The sequence below is a fragment of the Mustelus asterias genome, chromosome 7 (assembly GCF_964213995.1).
Source record: "Mustelus asterias chromosome 7, sMusAst1.hap1.1, whole genome shotgun sequence".
In the NCBI taxonomy this organism is placed as follows: domain Eukaryota; kingdom Metazoa; phylum Chordata; class Chondrichthyes; order Carcharhiniformes; family Triakidae; genus Mustelus; species Mustelus asterias.
Genome location: NC_135807.1, coordinates 16,392,097 through 16,413,264, shown reverse-complemented (window position 1 = coordinate 16,413,264; position 21,168 = coordinate 16,392,097). Strand labels below are relative to the sequence as shown.

General features: G+C 42.7%; 1 protein-coding gene across 2 annotated transcripts in view; it reads right to left on the bottom strand.

The window, feature by feature from the left end:
• Positions 1-21,168, bottom strand: part of piezo2b (piezo-type mechanosensitive ion channel component 2b) — an 825,142-nt gene that overhangs the window by 212,947 nt on the left and 591,027 nt on the right. For both annotated transcript variants that reach the window (XM_078215732.1, XM_078215730.1), the window contains exons 19-21: positions 14,013-14,176; positions 7,070-7,246; positions 270-398 (exon numbers count right to left, since the gene is read on the bottom strand). In XM_078215732.1, coding sequence (XP_078071858.1) covers positions 270-398; positions 7,070-7,246; positions 14,013-14,176 — 470 coding nt within the window. The remainder of the gene's footprint in view (positions 1-269; positions 399-7,069; positions 7,247-14,012; positions 14,177-21,168) is intronic.

Below are 21,168 nucleotides of genomic sequence, written 5' to 3'. Positions count from 1 at the left end.
CAATAATACATTTATCTATATTTTCTAAAGCCTTTAGCAGATGTTGGTATTCACATTTTGACTCAATAATGCAAGCACTCATTTGTTTTATTGTAGGCAATGTTATGCATAAATTAATGCTGAAGGATGTACAAATGACCATAGACCACCTGAGGCATAATTTCTATGATGAAAACAAATTCAAATTCTGAGAGATAACCCTTTTCTGTTTTCTTGAATAAATGCTTGTATATAAAAAGAAAGTTAGGGAATTTGTAGTAAATTCATACCTTAAGGTACACCAGAAGTGGAGAAGATTTTCTTAGTCCAATCCAATTTGCTGGATCGACTGGGCTGGCGTAAAGCACTGATTTGTTCAATTTTGAAATTTTCTCTACGTTTGTCTCATTGACTTGTGGCTGAGGAATTAAATGTTCAAATATGTTACTTGCAGTTTTAAAATTATAAATAATTAATATTGCTAAATGCATTGACTTTCAATTATTTTTCCTTTAAATGGAATTGGCTGACTAATTTTAATGACTAATAATAGCTCGCAGAAAAAGACTATTCTATTAAAATAGTAAAAAAAAGTGACCAGTGTTAAACCAGATATTAAAAAACGGAATGGAGAATTTCAACTGGAGGTGACCAGCAGTGGGGCAGAAACCCATGTGCAATTGAAGTGGGCTTTACCATGGCTCTTTAACTCAGCCATGTCATTAGCATCCTGCTTTCATGGTCCCTGACAATCAGAGAGGGTAGGCAAATAGTGCGGCAAATCAGCAAAGAGCACACTTTGAGAAGAGGTCCTGTGACTAGCAGCCTCTTACCTAAGCAAGATATCAGATCATAATTTTTGCTGTTAAAGGCTTCTCAGTTTGTCAGTTTTACTGAAGAAGCACTCCCACTGTACACTTGTCTGGCTGATGATGAATTGCGGAGAAGCTGGGAAATTTGTAAGCTGGCTATTAAAGCCTCAATCCTAGGTTAAATTAGAGGATGACTGGCTGTTTAAATGTTATAATAACTTACCCACAGGTTACACAGGGGTCTTCTACCCATCTACAAACCCACCTGAACCATACAAAATGATTGGGCTTATGTTGGGTTCCCAACCATGCTTCCCTTTTTAGGGATTTAATGACACCTCCTTCCCCAGCTGACACCCAAACCCACCTCCATTTGGCAGTCAAAATTCTGCTTAATATCTTATAGAACACAAATATAAATATATTTTAAAATATTCGAATAAAAATGAACAGAAAAATAAAGTGACAGATTCATAAATTGTACACTTTGGCATAATAATATGTATTTCCAATGCGACAGGTTCATTGCATAGCTTAAGGGAAGAAAAATAATTACTATCTGAAGTAGAGGAAGACCAGAAATATGGGGAAAAATAGTGTTGTGAAGCTGGGTTTGAATTGTTCTAACAAAGAGTCAGCACAAAGATGAAAGATATCTTTCTAATTCTTCCAGATGATCTCACACTGCTTTTTCAGGAGTCAAGATGAAGTATTTAGTCAAGGTGATTTGGTAATCATGATGCATGACAGGCTAAGGACTAGTTAGTCTTTTCCTTGCTGTTCATTTCATATGTTCATATTCTTAGCACTCATCTCCTTAGTCTTGATGGAAAAATGTGTTGATAACCTGACAGTTTCTAATAATGAATGAATTCTCAATCACTCCTTGTTCCTCTTTGAGGCATGTTACACTATGCCTCAATCCAGACCAGAAAAGTGCAGCACCTGATCCTCTGGGATCAAAGATTATGGGAAGAAAGCAGGATTAGGCTACTGAGTTGGATAATCAGCCATGATCGTAATGAATGGCGGAGCAGGCTTGAAGGGCCAAATGGCCTCCTCCTGCTCCTACCTTCTATGTTTCTATCTTTCCCTATTGGTGTTCGAGAGCCCCTGGCTTCCTTTGGATAGAAGGGCAACTGGAGTGAGGTCGAGAAGCCCACCGTTCTCTGGTGTTGGCACAGCTGGCTTGTTGGCACTGTAGTTCAATGCCTGCACCATGGAGAGCATGTCCTGCAGTAGTTCAGGTCAAAGGTCTTGCAGCAAGATCTCTACAGCGGCTGCCACTCTAGCTGTGTTGACCTTGTTGCATTGGAGTGTCAGCAAAATCATTTCAGACATAAGGCGGCGGACCGACTCCTCCAGGCAGCCTTTCAAACTGAGGAGTGTTTCTGACATCCCTTCCTGATTTTCCCTCCCATGCCTTTGGAGCTCCAGCTGAGACAGGTCCAACTGAGGCATGACCGAGTCCAGAGACTTTCTGTTTCTTTTTTCCTTGTAAGTGTAGTAGTCTAGTTAAAAGGAGCTGACCAATTAATGAGTGGCAGTTAACTGTCAATCACCTGAATTCTGATTGGGGCCTCAGTAGGTGTGAATACATTAGAAGTTTAACTGGTGTGAGAGTCATCGCAGTTCATCTGAGCTGTATTTAAGAAAGGGGCTTTTGGAAGTGCCAACCAGTGAGTTTGCACATAAACTGTGGGAGAGACCTTACCTGGCGTGTGATGCAGCCAGATTGAGTGGGGTCTATCAGGAATTTGGAACTGAGTGGGAATTTGGTGCAGAGGGCCAAGAGGTGCTTTTTGCTTTTTCTTCTTGCTTTCCAACCTTTAAATCCTAGGAGTGGTCTTGCACTACTGTAGTGGTAGCCCAATGCTGGCAACTTCACATCACGTGGAGGGCACAAAGGAATGAGCTAATTGGTAAGTAGTGGATAAGGTCGGGCAAGTATTTAATACTTTTATCACTATAAGTTTCAGAGGTTGTTTTTGTGGTTTATGGTTTGTAAGGGTTATGTTCGGCAGTATCAAAGAAAATTGGATATAATCTGATATCAAGTATCTTCCAAAAGTTTAATTTAAAGCATAAAAGTCATGATAGGAGAGCTCCAAGCCATTGTCTGCTCCATGTGGGAGGTTGGGATCATTTCCAGTGCCTGGGGCTGTGTGTGTGCAGGAAGTGTTTCCAGCTGCAGTGCTGGAAGACTGAATTTCGGAGCTGGAGCAGCATCTGGGGCACTGTGGAGCATTCGCGAGGTGAAAATTATTGTGCATAGCATGTATAGAGAGGTGGTCACTCCACAGGCAAGAAGGGAATGGGTGACCACCAGACAGAGCAAGAGAGCTAGACAGGCAGTGCAGGAATGTCTTGTGGCTATTCCCCTGCCAACAGATATACTGTTTTGGATACCATTGAGGGGAATGGCCTCTCAGGGGATAACAGCAACAGCCAAATTTGTAGCACCATGGTTGGTTTTACTGCATAGGTGAGGAGCAATAGGCATAAAAATGCAATAGTTATTGGGGATTCAATTTTAAGGGGGATAGATAGGTGTTTCTGTAGCCACAAACAAGACTCCAGGAGGGTATGTTACCTCCCTGGTGATAGGATCGAGGCTGTCTTAGAGAGGTTGCAGGACATTCTGAAGAGGGAGGGTGAACAGCCAGTGGTCATGGTACACATTGGTACAAATGACATAGGTATAAAAAGGGATGAGGTCCTAAAAGCAGAATATAGGAAGCTAGCTGAAAAGTAGGACCTCTAAGGTAGTGATCTCAGGATTACTTGATAGCGTGGTTGGAGAAGAGTTCAACAAATATGGATAGGGGATGGGAACCTACGTAAGGATTCAACGCAAGGGAAATTAAGAACAAGAGGAAAAGACAGCAAGGAGAATAAGAAAAGTGATAGACAGAGAAATGCTCAAAATGCTCAAAGCATTCGAAACAAAATGATGAATTAGTTGAGCAGATGGATGTAAAGGGGTATGATATAGTTGGCATTACGGAGTCATTGCTCCAAGGTGACCAAGGATGGGAACTAAACATTAAGGGCTATTCAGTGCTTGGGAAGGACAGACAGAAAGGAAAAGGTGATGGAGTTGCATTATTGATTAAGTAAGATATTGATACAATGTTGAGGAAAGATAGTAGCACAGACAATGTGGAATCTGTGTGGGTCGAGGCAAAAACATTTGTGGGAGTGGTATACAGACCACCAAACTGCAGTGGTAATGTTGAGAATAGCGTCAGACAGGAACTCAGAGAGATGCATGTGTTAAAGGAACATCTGTGATTATGGATGACTTTAATCTACATATAGATTGGGAGGGTCAAATTAGTCACAGGATGACAAAGGAATTTTTGGAGTGTATACAGGTTGGTTTTCTGGATCAATATGCTGAGGAAGCAACAATGGAACAGGCCATCTTGGATTGGGTATTGTGCAATGAAAAATGATTAGTTGACAATCTAGTTATGCGAGAACCCTTTGGGGATGAGTGACCATAATATGAATGAATTCTTTATCAAGGTGGATAGTGATGTAGTTGATTCTGAGAGCAGGGTCCTGAATCTCATTACTGAAAGGAAAGCAGTGGGCAGGCAATAGCAGGCATTTAAGGAATGAATAGGTGAATTCTAAAAGTTGTTTATTCCTGTCTGGCACAAGAGTGGAAAGGGAACTGTGGCCAAGCCATGGTTTACAAGGGAAATTACAGATAGTATTAGATTCAAAGAAGAAGCATACAAATTGGCAAGGAAAAGAAATAGACCTGAGGATTGGGAGCAGTTTAAAATTCAGTAAAGGAGGATCAACGGGTTGATGAAGAAGGGGAAAATAGAGTATGAAAGTAAGCTGGTGGGGAACATAAAAACTGACTGTAAAAGTTTCTATAGGTATGTTTTATTCATTTGTGGTGGGCATTGCTAGCTGGTCAGCATTTCTTGCCCATCCTTAGTTGCCCTTGGAAGGCAGTAGAGAGTCAACCATATTGCTGTAGCTCTGGAGTCACATGTAGGTCAGACCAGGAAAGGATGGCAGATTTCCTTCCCTAAAAGGACATTAGTGAACCAGATGTGTTTTTCTTACAATTGACAATGGTTTCATGGTCATCAGTACATTCTTAATTCAAGATTATTTAAAATTGAGTTCAAATTCTACCATCTGCTATGGCGGGGTTTGAACCCAGGTCCCCAGAACATTAGCTGAGTTTCTGGATTAATAGTCTAGCGATAATACCACGAGGCCATCAAGAGAAAGATTGACAAAAATGAACGAAAGCCCCCCCACAATCAGAAATGGGAGAATTCATAACTGGGAACAAAGAAATGGCTGAGGAACTAAATTTGTACTTTGCTTCGGTCTTCGCAAAGGAAGACATGAATAATGTACCAGAAGTTCTGAGAAACAAACTTTACTGAGGAGCTGAAGGAAATCCGTATTAGTAGAGAATTGGTTGTAGGGAAATTGAAGGTGGTTAAATCTCATAATCTTCATCCCAGAGTACTTAACGAAGTGGCCCTGGAAATAGTAGTTCCATCGATGGTCATTTTCCAAAATTCTTTGGACCCTGGACTGGTTCCTATGGACTGGAGGGTAGTGAATGTAAGCCCGTCATTCAAAAAGGGAGGTAGAGAGAAAACAGGAAACTATAGCATCATAGAAAGCATTCTTTCTGGTTGTATCACAGCTTGGTATGGCTCCTGCTCTGCCCAAGACCGCAAGGAATTACAAAAGGTCATGAATGTAGCCCAATCCATCATGCAAACCAGCCTCCCATCCATTGACTCTGTCTACACTGCCTGCTGCCTTGGCAAAGCAGCCAGCATAATTAGGGACCCCACGCACCCTGGACATTATCTCTTCCCCTTCTTCCGTCGGGAAAAAGATACAAAAGTCTGAGGTCACGTACCAACCAACTCAAGAAAAACTTCTTCCCTGCTGCCATCAGACTTTTGAATGGACTTACCTTGCATTAAGTTGATCTTCCTCTACACCATAGCTATGACTGTTAACACTACATTCTGCACTCTCGTTTCCTTCTCTATGAAAGGTATGCTTTGTCTGTATAGCGTACAAGAAACGATACTTTTCACTATGTTAATACATGTGACAATATTAAATCAAATATAGACCAGTGAGCCTAGTGTCGGTACTGGGGAAGTTGCTAGATTCCATTATCAAGGATTTCATAGCTCAGTATTTGGAAAGCAGTGGTATAATCAGGCAAAATCAGCATGGATTTACAAAGGGGAAATCATGCTCGACTAATCTATTGGAATTCTTTGAGGATGTAATAAGTAGTGGCAAAAGAGAACCAGTGGGTGCGGCTTTTGACAAGGTCTCGCATAGCAGACTACTATGTAAAGTTAAAGTGCATGGGATTGTGGGTAGTGTCTTGAGATAGATGGAAACCTGGTTACTGGACAGGAAGCAAAGATTTGGCATAAATGGGTCTTTTTCCGATTGGCAGGAAATGCCTAGTGGAGTACCCCAGGGATCTGCGCATTATATATTAATGATCTGGAAGAGGGGACTAAATGTATTCTCTCCAAATTTGCAGATGATAAAGTTGGGTGGGAGGGTGACCTGTGAGAGATGCTTCGGCATGATTTGAACAGGCTGGATGAGTGAGCAAATGCATGACAGATGCAGTATAATGTGGATAAATGTGAGGTTATCCACTTCAATAGCAATAATGGGAAGGCATATTATATTTGAGTGGGTGTAAATTGAGAGGTAGTTGCTCTGAGACCTTGGTGTCCTCATGCATCAGTCACTGAATGCTTGTCGGTACAGCAGGTAGTAAAGAAAGCAAAAGCCTGGTCTGGAGGGTTTTAGGTATGAGGAGAGATTAGATAAACTTGGATTGTTTTCACTGGAAGGATGGAGACTGAGGGGCAACCTGATAGAAGTCTATAAAACTGAGAGGCATAGGTAAGCTGGATAGACAGAGGCTTTTTCTCAGGGTGGAAGGGTCGACTACAAGAGGGCATAGGTTTAAGATGAGAGGGGGTAAGTTTAGGAGAGAAGTGCGGGGAAAGTTTTTCAGAGAGGGTGGTGGGTGCCTGGAACACACTGCCAGTGTTGGTGAAGGAAGCAGGCAAGTGAGCAACTTTCAAGTTGTATCTTATGTGAAGGAGATGTACATACATCAGGCCATATAGATCAGGGTCTCTGTTGATAAAAAACTTCGTAATTATAAAATCATATTCCAAGTAATCAGTAATTGAAACCATCGGAACACAAAATAAAAATTATTTAAATTATATACTTACAATTGTACAGTTCGAAGAATAGTTTGAAGGATGAACAGAAGATAGTTGGTATAACATTTTACACACAATGATTATACAAGTCATGACTGTGCAGACACTTGATGCCAATGGACGTAACTTTACATAAGGCAAAGCAAAGGCCCAAGAAATTAAGAAAACGTAATTCAACAGGGACACCTGCAGAAGAAGTACACTTGTATCAGTCTTGCACATTTTAAAGATGCAGATCTAGCGCTGGGATTAGAAGCAAGTTATTAACACAGTATCATAGAACCTTTAGTGAAGGAGACAATTTGGCCCATGAAGTCTGTATTGGCTCTTCAATAGAGCTTTCTACCTACACCCACTTCCCTGCCCTGTCCCCATCACCTTGATATTCTTTTTTTCAGATAGCAATCCAATTCCCTTCTGAATACCTTGAGCAAACTTTCCTCCACCTCCCTCTCTGGAAGTTTGTTCCAGACTTCAACCATCCTCTGGGTGAAAAAAAAAATACTTCTCATCAGCTTTAGTCCTTTTGCCAATTATTAGAATCCATGCCCTCTAGTACTCTCTCCAATGCCTTCAGATCATTCCACAAGTAAAACGCCCAGAATTGTACTTGGTACTCTAGATGAGGCCTTTATACAAGATCAATATGACCTCCTTCCTACTTGTACTCAATGACCCTATTAATAAAGCATAAAATACTGTATGATTTATTAACTGCTCTCTCTCAATGTCATCATTAATGACTTACGTACATATACATCAAGATCCCTCCATATCGTGTCTGCCCAATCCACAAATATGTCCATGTCCTTTTGAAGTTCAAGGCTATCACAATTTAAGGGGAGAGATACAAAAGTGTCCAGAGGAGAAATTTTTTCAGAGGATGGTGAGTGTCTGGAACAAGCTGCCAGAGGTAGTCGTAGAGGCAGGTACAATTTTGTCTTTTAAAAGGCATTTAGACAGTTACATGGGTAAAATGGATATAGAGGAATATGGGTCAAATGCAGGCAATTGGGATTAGTTTCGGGGTTTTAAAAAAAAGAAAAGGGCGGCATGGACAAGTTGGGCCAAAGGGCCTGTTTCCATGCTATAAACTTCTATGACTCTATGACAATTGACAATGTTTCTCATCTTTGTATCATTTGCAAATTTTAAATTCATACCCTGAACATCAAAGTCTAGGTCACTGAAAAACAGTTATTTATCACTACTCTCTGTTTCCTATCCCTCAGCCAATCTCTTATGACTATTTTCCCTTTTATTTGATGAACTAGAAATTTTCTCACAGGTCTGTTGTGTGGCACTGCATCAAATGTCTTTTTGAAAATCCAAATCAACAGTGCTTCTCTTATCTGTTCTGTTACGTCTTCAAAACTCCAGAAAGTTAGTTAAACATGATTTTCCCTCAATCCATGCTGGTTTTCCTTAATTATCCTGCACATGTCTAGGTGACCATTGATTTTGTCCTGAACTATAGTTTCCAGAAGTTTCCCTACCACTGAAATCAATGGGTCTGAAGTTGCTGGTTTCATCTTTCCACCTGTTTTTGATTATTACATGTCTGCAATTTCCTCTCACTTCCCTCAGTACTCTTGGATGCATCTCATTTTGTCCTGTTACCTTTTCAATTTTAAGAAAAGATAATGTTTCTACCATCTCCTCCTTCTCAAGTGTAAACTCTTCAAGTGTACCAGTTATCTTCTCTCTCACCCCACCTCCTTTACCACCCTTTTATTATCTATATAATTTGAAGCTCTTAAGAGAAGCCACAATTCCATTAACTTAGCAAGGAAGTTATGTGTATAGGGATTCTGGACTGGAGACAGAGATCTTGGATCATAATTTATTGTTATTTATGTACAAATGGCACAGGAGGTCAGCAGATGCACAGTATAACACAAATGTCCTAAAGTTTGTTTGCTCCATCATTAGTTTTGCAAAAACAGAATTTATTTTTTGCCTCAGTATTAAATGTTGCGTAGTAACATTTAATACAGAGATGTAACCATCTCAAGTGTGCAGTCTCGTTCTTTAAGGTTCTGAAAGTTCAGGTAGATTTTAAAAATGTCAAACACTGCATTTCTTTTTTTAACTTTAACTTTCAATCTCAATCAAAGCTTTCTTTTTCTCTTTTCATTTCACTTTCTATGTCTGATTTGACAATGAATTCACTCCTAATTTGCCCTCCTTTCCAATTCTTCCATTATTTATTTATACACATAGCGTTATGTTATTGCATTAGTAATCTAGTGATAGAAGTTCAAATACCACCATGACAACTAGGAAATACAAATTTTATTAATTAAGTAAAAATCTGTATTAAGAAGCTGATATCAGTATTGGTGTTGAAGAAATAATTGGATTGTTGGAAAAGTCTTTTTGGTTCACTTTAGGGAAGGAAATCTATTGGCCTTATCCATTCTGCCTTATATGCAGGAAAACAAAACAGTAGTATGCCATTTGATTTCTTGAGCCTGTTCCATCATTCAAGAAGATCATGATTAATCTGTGACCTAGCTCCATATTCCTTAATTCCTTTGCTTAACAAAAATGCTTTAATATCAGTTTTAAAATGACCAAATAATTTATCAATTGCTGTTTGTGGAAGAGTTCCAAATCTCTGTAACCCTTTGTTTTTTCCCTATGGAATGGTCTCGTAAGTCACTCAGTTGTATTCAAGATGGCAGCTCATTATCAAACCTTCTCCCTTGCAGCTGGGGCCTCAACTGTTTACCATATACATAGACGATCTGGAGGAGAGGACCGAGTGCAGGGTAACAAAGTTTGCGGATGATACAAAGATGAGTGGGAAAGCGAATTGCGTGGAGGATGCGGAAAGTCTGCAGAGAGATTTGGATAGGCTAAGTGAGTGGGCGAGGATCTGGCAGATGGAGAATAACGTTGACAAGTGTGAGGTTATCCATTTTGAAAGGAATAATAGTAAAATGGACTATTATTTAAATGGTGAAAAATTACAACATGCTACTGTGCAGAGGGACCTGGGGGTCCTTGTGCATGAATCGCAAAAACTCAGTTTGCAGGTGCAGCAGGTAATCAAGAAGGCAAGTGGAATGTTGGCTTTTATCGCGAAGGGGATGGAGTATAAAAGCAGGGAGGTCTTGCTGCAATTGTACAGGGTACTGGTGAGGCGGCAACTGGAGTACTGTGTGCAATTTTGGTCCCCTTATTTGCGGAAGGATGTGTTGGCCTTGGAGGTAGTGCAGAGAAGGTTCACCAGGTTGATACCAGAGATGAGGGGGTTGGCTTATGAGGAGAGATTGAGTAGATTGGGCCTGTACTTGTTGGAGTTTAGAAGGCTGAGGGGAGATCTTATAGAGACATATAAGATAATGAAGGGGCTAGACAGGATAGAGGCAGAGAGATTCTTTCCACTTTGAAAGGAAACAAGAACTAGAGGACACAGCCTCAAAATAAGGGGAAGTCTGTTTAGAACAGAGTTGAGGAGGAACTTCTTCTCTCAGAGGGTAGTGAATCTCTGGAATTCTCTGCCCATTGAAGCAGTGGAGGCTACCTCGTTAAATATGTTTAAGTCACAGGTAGATAGATTTCTGATCATTAAGGGTTATGGGGAGCGGACGGGTAAGTGGAACTAAATCACTGTCAGATCAGCCATGATCTTATTGAATGGCGGGGCAGGCTCGAAGGGCTAGATGGCCTACTCCTGCTCCTATTTCTTATGTTCTTATGTTCAATGACAATAAGAAATGAGCAACAAATGTTGACCTTGCCAGTGATACCCACATAAAACTGAATAAAAGGAAATGATGTGGTTGATACAAACTAACCCTGCTGAAGATCCTTAGGATGGGTTAATAGCATAGGTATCCTTTAAATAACGTGCTAATTGCCAATCAACAGATTTGCCATTGAAAATTAACCAAGTGTGCAGTCTTGTTCTTTAAGGTTCTGAAAGTTTGGGTAGATTTTAAAAATGTCAAACACTGCATTTCTTTTTTTACTTTAACTTTCACTCTCAACCAAAGCTTTCTTTTTCTCTTTTCATTTCACTTTCTATGTCTGATTTGACAATGAATTCACTCCTTCTAATTTTCCCTCCTTTTCAACTCTTCTATTATTTCCCCGTTCTTAAATTGGATTGCTTAGGGAAATAACTTGTTGGTTCCTGTTCATCAGGTCGCAGAGGCCTTGTGTGCCTCGCAGCACTGTTGTACAGCTTGCCATTTCAGCAACTTTGTGGACAATTTTTGGTGGAGCACAAAGATACATAGAAACTCTACAGTACAGAAAGAGGCCATTTGGCCCATTGAGTCTGCGCCGACCACAATCCCACCCAGGCCCTACCCCCATATCCCTACATATGTTACCCACTAATCCCTCTAACCTACGCATCTCAGGACACTAAGGGCAATTTTTAGCATAGCCAATCAACCTAACCCGCACATCTGTGGGAGGAAACCGGAGCACCCGGAGGAAACCCACGCAGACACGAGGAGAATGTGCAAACTCCACACACAGTGACCCAAGCCGGGAATCGAACCCAGGTCCCTGGAGCTGTGAAGCAGCAGTGCTAACCACTGCTACCGTGCCGCCCTTATATTGAGGGTCAAACTAGTGACACGTAATTGGATATCTTGCTAGAGCAAACTCTGTCCCAACATTTTCGCTTCAACTCCTCTGTCAGTGCAGTTCTCCAGTGGGAGCACAGGGCTGATGAAATGCCTTTATTGGCTGAAGATAAATTTCTACAGTGAAATGATAGCATTTGTTAAAACTTTGGCCATGAGACATTAAGATTGGATGTGAAGGCCTCCAGCAACAAAACATCACAAACAGGATGGACCAAATGCCTTCCATTTGTGCTGAAAGAAATTACAACTTAATGTACAAATTAAATTGCTGTTTCACTACTTTTATAGGAAAGTGGAAAGGCAACAATCAAATGCTGATTTTGCAGAATATAGAATCAGTGCAGAAGAGGCCCTTTTGCCCATTGAGTCTACATCGACATTAAAGAAACACCTGACTTACCTAATCCCATTTACCAGCACTTGGCCCATAGCCTTGGATGTGAGGCAACTTGCGTCTACCACCTTCCCAGGCAGCATATTGCACACTGTCACCACTGTCTGGGTAAAAAAAGTTTCCTCACATCCCCCCTAAACCTCCTGCTCCTACTTTGAACTTGTGTCCTCTTGTAACTGACCCTTCAACTAAGGGGAACAGCTGCTCCAATACACCCTGTCCATGCCTCTCATAATCTTGTACACCTTGATCAGGTCACCCTTCGGTTTTCTCTGCTCCAAACAAAAACAACCCAAGCCTATCCAACCTCTCTTCATAACTTAAATGTTCCATCCCAGGCAGCATCCAGGTGAATCTCCTCTGCACCCACTCCAGCGTAATCACATCATTCCTACAATGTGGTGACCAGAGCCTCGCACAGTACACTAGCTGTGACTTCACCAAAGTTCTACACAACTCCAACATTACCTCTTTGCTTTTGTAATCTATGTCTTGATTGATAAAGGCAAGGCTCCCATATGCCTTTTTCACCACCCCATTCACATGCCCTTCTGCCTTCAGAGATCTATAGATAAGCATGCCAAGGTTCCTTTGTTCCTCCGAACTTTCTGGTGTCATGCCATTCATTGAATACTTTGACAAGAAAGTGCTTCTTCCAAAGTGTATCACCCTCTGTCTCCTGCAACTGAGCCAATTTTGAATCCATCTCATCAAATTACCCTGTATCCCATGTACATTTGCCTTTATAAGTCTCCCATGTGGGACCTTGTCAAAGACTTTGCTGAAATCCATATAAACTACATCAACTGTACTATCCTCGTCTACACAACTGTCACTTCCTCACAAAATTTGATCAAATGGAGGCATGACGTCCTTCTGTCAAAGCCATGCTCACTATCCCTGATCAAACCTTGCCTCTCCAAGTAGAGATAGATTCACTCCTTCAGAATTTTCTCCAATAGTTTCCCTACCACTGATCTGAGACTCACTCGTCTATAGTTCCCTGTCTTATCTCAAAAACCTTTCTTAAATACCTGAACCACATTAGCTATTATCCAGTGCTCTGGCACCTCCCCCATGGTCAAAGAGGGATTAACAATTTGATTCAGTGTCCCTACAATCTGCTTCCTTATCTCCCACAACAGCCTGGGACACAATTCAACTGGACCTGGAGATTCAGCCACTTTTAAGGCTGCCAACACTTCCAATACCTTGTCCTTCCCTATGTCAATTTGCTCAAGAACCTCCGTCTCTTTCTCTCTGAATTCCGTACCTTCATCCTCATTCTCTTGGGTGAAGATGAATGGGAAGCATTCGTTAAACACTCTACCACTGTCCTCTGGCTCCACCCACAGATTGCCCCTTTGGTTCCTAATGTATCTTTCTTTTTCCCTGGTTATCCACTTCCCATCGAAATACTTACAGAATATCTTGGGATTTTCCCCATGTTTACCAGCCAGAGCATTCTCATATCCCCTCTTTGCACTCCTAATTGCTTAAGTGCCACTCTGCACTTTCTGTATTCCACTAATGTCTGCACTGATTTGTTCCCCTTGTACTTGCTAAAAGCCTCTATTATCCTTTGTATTGTATCCTGAATATCTCTGGTCATCCATGATTCTTTGGGCTTGTTACTCCTTCCTATCACCATCAAGGGAACATGTTGGGCCTGTACCCTCCCCATTTCCTTTCTCGTGTCTCACACTGCTTTTCTGTAGATTTCCCCACAAGTAGCTGTTTCCAGTGTACATTGGCCAGATCCTGCCTTATTTTTTTAAAATTCGCACTCCCTAATCCAAAACTTATTTTTTTGCAACTTCTCTATTTCTTATCCATAACAAGCTTAAATTGCACCAAGTTGTGGTAAATGACTGAAAATTAATAGATTCTTCTGTGACCGCCGAGGCATAAAAACATGTGAAAATGGTCATTCTGCTGTTACACTGACCTCTTTCAATGTTATCCAAATGATGTAAAAGGATATAATTTTGATTATGTGTAGCTCCAAAATCCACCAAACCATAACTTGTAGTCTGTGGAAAGTCTCCATAAATTTCAGGAACAACACTGTTAGTCGGTCAATTACCAGGTGCCATTTATTTGTCTTTTCTTCTAAACAAAGATAAAAGTAAACTATTTTCAGTGTTTAGATCATATATGTAAAGCAGTCGAATCAATTCAGCAATTAGCTTCAACTCAAATCAGAATAATAGAACATATAGAACATAGAAAGCCACAGCACAAACAGGCCCTTCGGCCCACAAGTTGCGCCGATCACATCCCCACCTCTAGGCCTATCTATAGCCCTCAATCCCATTAAATCCCATGTACTCATCCAGAAGTCTCTTAAAAGACCCCAACGAGTTTGCCTCCACCACCACCGACGTCAGCCGATTCCACTCACCCACCACCCTCTGAGTGAAAAACTTACCCCTGACATCTCCTCTGTACCTACCCCCCAGCACCTTAAACCTGTGTCCTCTCGTAGCAACCATTTCAGCCCTTGGAAATAGCCTCTGAGAGTCTACCCTATCCAGACCTCTCAACATCTTGTAAACCTCTATCAGGTCACCTCTCATCCTTCGTCTCTCCAGGGAGAAGAGACCAAGCTCCCTCAACCTATCCTCATAAGGCATGCCCCCCAATCCAGGCAACATCCTTGTAAATCTCCTCTGCACCCTTTCAATGGCTTCAACATCTTTCCTGTAATGAGGTGACCAGAACTGCGCGCAGTACTCCAAGTGGGGTCTAACCAGGGTCCTATAAAGCTGCAGCATTATCTCCCGACTCCTAAACTCAATCCCTCGATTAATGAAGGCCAGTACGCCGTACGCCTTCTTGACCGCATCCTCCACCTGCGAGGCCGATTTAAGAGTCCTATGGACCCGGACCCCAAGGTCCTTCTGATCCTCTACACTGCTAAGAATGGTACCCTTCATATTATACTGCTGCTTCATTCCATTGGATCTGCCAAAATGGATCACCACACACTTATCCGGGTTGAAGTCCATCTGCCACTTCTCCGCCCAGTCTTGCATTCTATCTATGTCTCGCTGCAACTTCTGACATCCCTCCAAACTATCCACAACACCACCTACCTTGGTGTCATCAGCAAACTTACCAACCCATCCCTCCACTTCCTCATCCAGGTCATTTATGAAAATGACAAACAGCAAGGGTCCCAGAACAGATCCCTGGGGCACTCCACTGGTCACTGACCTCCATGCAGAGAAAGACCCCTCCACAGCCACTCTCTGCCTTCTGCAGGCAAGCCAGTTCTGGATCCACAAGGCAACAGCCCCTTGGATCCCATGCCCTAGATGTGTTCCAATAACAAAAGTCCAGTCAAGACACTTCCCAAAAGGAAGGAAAGTTGGAAAAAGATTAATTGCAGATGTTATTACAGAGCCTGAAGCTGAGGACTCTCCTTCTATAATAAAGATACAAAGTCTGGAAAAACTCAGCAGACCTGGCAGCACCTGTGGAGGGAGAAGCAGAATTAATGAGGTTGATTTTCCAACCTCGTTGCGCCTGGGGCAGATTACACCAATCCCAGAACATAGTGTGCGAGCCTAAAAACAGGTTTTGTGCCCGGTGCCAAATGGTTTGCAACCCTCCCGGACCCCTTCTAATGGCACAAACCGGATTATGCCCAAAAAGGGCACGAGTCCAATTAATACATTTAAAGTAGCATTTAAATATAGCAGAACACTTATTTATAGCAAAACACTCGGAAAGCAGTGGCATGATTGGACAGAGTCAGCATTAATTTATGAAAGGGAAATCATACTTGACAAATCTATTGGAATTTTTCAAGGATGTAACTAGTAGAGTTGAGGGGAGCAAGTTGATGTGATTTATTTGGGCTTTCGACAAAGTCCAGCATAAGTGATTAGCACATAAAATTAAAGTGCATGGGATTGGGGGTAGTGTATTGAGTTGGACCGAAAACTGGTTGGCAGACAGGAAACAAAGCGTAGGAATAAATGGGTCTTTTTCCAAATGGCAGGCAGTGGGGCACTGCAGGGAACAGTGCTGGATCCCCAGCTATTCGTGATATATATTAATGATTTAGATGAGGGACCTAAATGTAATATCACCAAATTTGCAGATGACACAAAGTTGAGTGGGAGGGAAAGCTCTGAGGAGGATACAGAGATCCTTCAGTGTGATTTAGACAAGTTGAGTGAGTGGGTATATGAATGGCAGATGCAGTATAATTTGGATAAATGTGAGATTATCTGTTTAGGTAACAAAAACAAAGGCAGATTATTATCTGAATAGCTATAAGGTGGTAAAGAAGGCAAATGGCATGTTGGCCTTTATAGCGAGAATATTCAAATCCAAAGCAAGGATGATTTGATGCAATTATATAGGGGGCTTGGTGAGCTCACACCAGGAATGTTTGTGTGCAGTTTTAGTCTCCTTATCTGAGGAAGGTTGTTCTTGCTCTGGAGGGAGTGCAGAGAAGGTTTACCAGACTGATTCCAGGGATGGCAGGACTGATGTATGAGGAGAGATTGAGTAGGTTAGGTTTGTATTTGCTAGAATTCAGAAGAATGAGGGGGGATTTCAGACAAACCTATAAAATTCCAACAGGACTAGACAACATAAATACAAAAACTATGTTCCCGATGATGGGGTTTCCAGAAACAGGGGTCACAGTCACAGGGTGGACCGTGTAGGACAGGTGAGGAGGAGTTTCCTCAGAGTGGTCAGCTCTCGCTACCACAAAGTAGTTGAGGCCAAAACATTGAATGTTTTCAAGAAGCAGTTAACTATAGCTTTTGATTTTGATTTGATTTATTGTCACACGTATTAACATACAGTGAAAAGTATTGTTTCTTGCACGCTATACAGTCAAAACGTACCGTTCATAGAGAAAGAAATGAGAGTGCAGAACATAGTGTTACAGTCATAGCTAGGGTGTAGAGAAAGATCAACTTAATGCAAGATAAGCCCATTCAAAAGTCTGACAGCAGCAGGGAAGAGGCTGTTCTCGAGTCAGTTGGTACGTGACTTCAGACATTTGTATCTTTTTCCCGAAGGAAGTAAAGGGGATCAAATGATAAGGGAGGAAGGCGGGATCAGGCTATCGAGTTGGGTGATCAGTCATGATCATAATGAGTGACAGAGCAGGCTTGAAGGGCCGAATAGCCACCTCATGGGATCCAAAGTGATGAAGCCAATTGGATATGAAATTGGCTTGATGACAGAAGACAGAGTGTGGTTACAAAGGGTTGTTTTTCAAACTGGAGGCCTGTGACCAGTGGTGTGCCTCAGGGATCGGAGCTGGGTCCACTGTTATTTGTCATTTATATTAATGATTTGGATGCGAATTTAGGAGGCATGGTTCATTTTGCAGATGACACCAAGACTGGTGGCATAGTGAACAGTGAAGAAAGTTATCTAGGATTGCAATGGGATTTTGATCTATTGGGCCAGTGGGCTGATGAATGGCAGAGGGAGTTTTATTTAGATAAATATGAGATGATGCATTTTGGTAGATCAAACCAGGGCAGGACTTAATTAATGGTGGGGAGAGTTACAGAACAGAGATCTAGGAGTACAGGTTAATAGCTCCTCGAAAGTGGAGTCGTAAGTGGACAGGGTGGTGAAGGCAGCATTGGGCATGCTTGGTTTCATTGGTCAGAACACGGGAGTTTGGACATCTTGTTGAAGTTTTCATAGAATCCTACAGTGCAGAAGGAGGCCATTTGGCCCATCGAGTCCACACCGACCACAATCTCACCCAGGCCCTATCTCCATAACCCCATGCATTTACCCTAGCTAGTCCCCCTGACACTAAGGGCAATTTAGCATGGCTAATCCACTTAACCCGCATATCTTTGGACTGTGGGAGGAAACCGGAGCACCTGGAGGAAACCCACGCAGACATGGGGAGAATGTGCCAACTTCACACAGACAGTGACCCAAGCCAGGAATTGAACCTGGGTCCCTGTCACTGAGGCAGCAGTGCTAACCACTGTGCCGCCCAAGTTGTATAAGACATTGGGAAGGCCACACTTGGAATACTGTGTACCGTTCTAGTCACCCTATTGTAGAAAGGATATTATTAAACTAGAAAGAGTGCAGAAAAGATTTACTAGGATGCTACCAGGACTTGATGGTTTGAGTTATGAGGATAGATAGACTGGGACATTTTTCCTCTGGAACGTAGAAGGCTGAAGGGTGATCTTATAGAAGGCTATAAAATAATGAGGGGCATAGATAGTCAATATCTTTTCCCAAAGGTAAGCAAGTCTAAAATTAGAGGGCATAGGTTTAAGGTGAGAGGGGAGAGATACAAAAGGATCCAGAGTGGTAATTTTTTCTCAGAGGGTGGTGAGTGTCTGGAACAAGCTGCCAGAGGTAGTAGCAGAGGTGGGTACAATTTTGTCTTTTAAAAAGCTTTTAGACAGTTACATAGGTAAGGTTGGCATAGAGGGATATGGACCAAACATGGGCAATTGGGACTAGCTTTATGGTAAAAACTGGGTGGCATGATCAAGTTGGGCCGAAGGGCCTGTTTTCATGCTGTAGACCTCTATGCTCTTATTTTCTATGTTTCTAGCCTGTTCGTCGCTGGAATCTCCCAGCTCAAAATTTTCAAATTTTTATTAATTATTGTTGCATGTAGGCTTACATCAACACTGCAATGAAGTTACTGAAACTCCTCTAATTGTTACACTCCAGCATCTGTTCGGGTACACTGAAGGAGAATTTAGCATGGTCAATGCACATCTTTCAGTGTGGGAAGAAACCGGAGCACCCGAAGGAAACCCATGCAGACATGGGGAGAACGTGCAGACACCACACACAGTGATCCATGTCAGGAATTGAACGTGGGTCCCTGGCACTGTAAGGCAGCAGCGTGAACCACTCCTGTGATCTTCCAAAGCTTGGGCTAGACGCGAGCCCGGGAAGAATCACTGGCTTGTCTCCACCATGTGTGTCCCAGTGCACTGTGAAATTGGGCACCTTTTCACATTGGCGCCTGATGGCTTTGCAGATGGGCTCACTGGTGTGTTTAGGCCCCGTTCCTCCCAGAACCAGTGCATAAATCGCCACTCTCCCAAAAATGACTCAGTGTAGAACGATTGCAGTCCGGATTGCACCTGACAGACCGGCATAGTAGACTCTAATTTTCTCGCTGTTATGACAGTCATTTTTACAGAAAATTGTGGGCAATGTATTGAATCCAATTTGGCTCCTCTTCAGAACTAAACGGCCCCTCAAAAGGGGGGCAAATCTTACCAAAAAAATTCCAAGTCCTGAATGAGCGTGAAAAGAGGAGAAATTTGCACTTTTTTTGGGTGATTTTAAAAATCAAATCTTCCCTGACTTACCTGGTTAAATCATCCAAAAGCTGCCTGATAGAAGCAGAATGTGCATGTGCAGAACCCACCAAGGCCACCCTCCAGCTCTAGGCAGCCTTCATGGCCAAAACCCCCCCTCCTACCATGGGGCTCCATGGCCGGTCGTCTCCCCCTCGCCTGGACTGATCGCCACTTCGCCCTGCCCCCCTCCAATTGCTATTGCAGAGTGTGCAGCAGTTCACCCCCCCCTCCCCACAGAACAGCCCGCCCCCAGTCTGGACCCGCTCCCTCAGGCACCTCCTCAGGCCTCATGCCCAGTGGGCAGTGCCAGAGTGCCAGGCTGACATCATCCAAGTGGCAACCCCTGCCCCACACCTCCCGGAGGGGCCTCAATTGCCCCTGGTTCTACCAGTGAGGTCATCACGACAGTCCCCATTGATGGGGACCATACGTGATCCTTGCTGGAGAGAACCTCCACCAGTGAGGTCACACAGGCAAGTGAGCCCAAACGATTCCGTCACAGGCTCACTTGTAATATTTAAATGCTATTTTAAATAGAATTTCCTCCGCTGCAGGGTATATATCGAGTACCTCACACACACCAGATATAATCTCTTCCACCTTTTCTGTCGGGAAAAAGATGCAAGAGTCTGAGGTCACATACAAACCAACTCAAGAACAACTTCTTCCCTGCTACCATCAAACTTTTGAATGGACCTATAATACATTAAGCTGATCTTTCTCAACACCCTAGCTATGACTGTAACACTACATTCTCCTTTCCTTCTCCCCTATGTTTTAAAGTTTATTTATTCGTGTCACAAGTAGGCTTACATTAACACTTCAATGAGGTTACTGTGAAAATGTACTCTATGAACAGTATACTTTGTCTGTACAGTGCGCAGGAAATAATACTTTTCACTGTATTCCAATACATGTGACAAGAATAAATCAAACAAAGTCCTGGCCAAGGGCCATGGCACGCCAGTGCCTCTACTGTTGCTCTATGGCAATAAGTTGGATAGTCAACTTGACACGCCCCATGATCCTCCAGACCATGCACTGCAAAGAAGAGAAGACCACAATGAGCTACAAGGGTTTGTGAGAGTCCCAGCCCTCATCCCTCAATTCCTCTGGACCACCAATCACAGCACACTCAGTAGTGCCTCAATGTCATTCCTCACACACTACAGCCACATCTCCAAATTGATTGTCAACTCCAGCAGGATGCAGTGCATTGACCCACCAGGGTCTCAGTGGCACCAAACGCCTGCATTCCCCCAACCACCAAGCCCCTGCAAAAAAAAAAGCTGGTGTCACGTCAGCAGGCAGTTGAGTAGCTGCATGTGACCAGTGTTTGCATCCTAATAGGGGGCTGATGCACCCCATCATGACCTCAATTGGGGTGCGTGATGATAGACATCACTATCATGCCTTGCATAGGGGGGCACATCAGTGACATGTTGCAGCCTTTCTGGAAATGTCAGCTCCATGCCTGTGACATTGGCGTGCAAAGGGTTAAATGTTGGACTCCACAAAACAACAGTATTTTTTTGCTGCGCACAATTTAATGGCATAATCACCTAGTGAGGGAAGGCTGGAGTGCCTGTTCAGTCAAGAGCAGACTAGGTGCTGCTGAATCATGGGAGGCCAGCAATTAGCATGTCCTGTGCATTCCTCGCGGGCTCTCTGCTTCTCGCAGGTCACGAGATGAAGAATTGAGTCGCCTTCCCATGACCCTCTGAGATCTACCATTACATGCAAGTACCACTGACAATTGTTTCT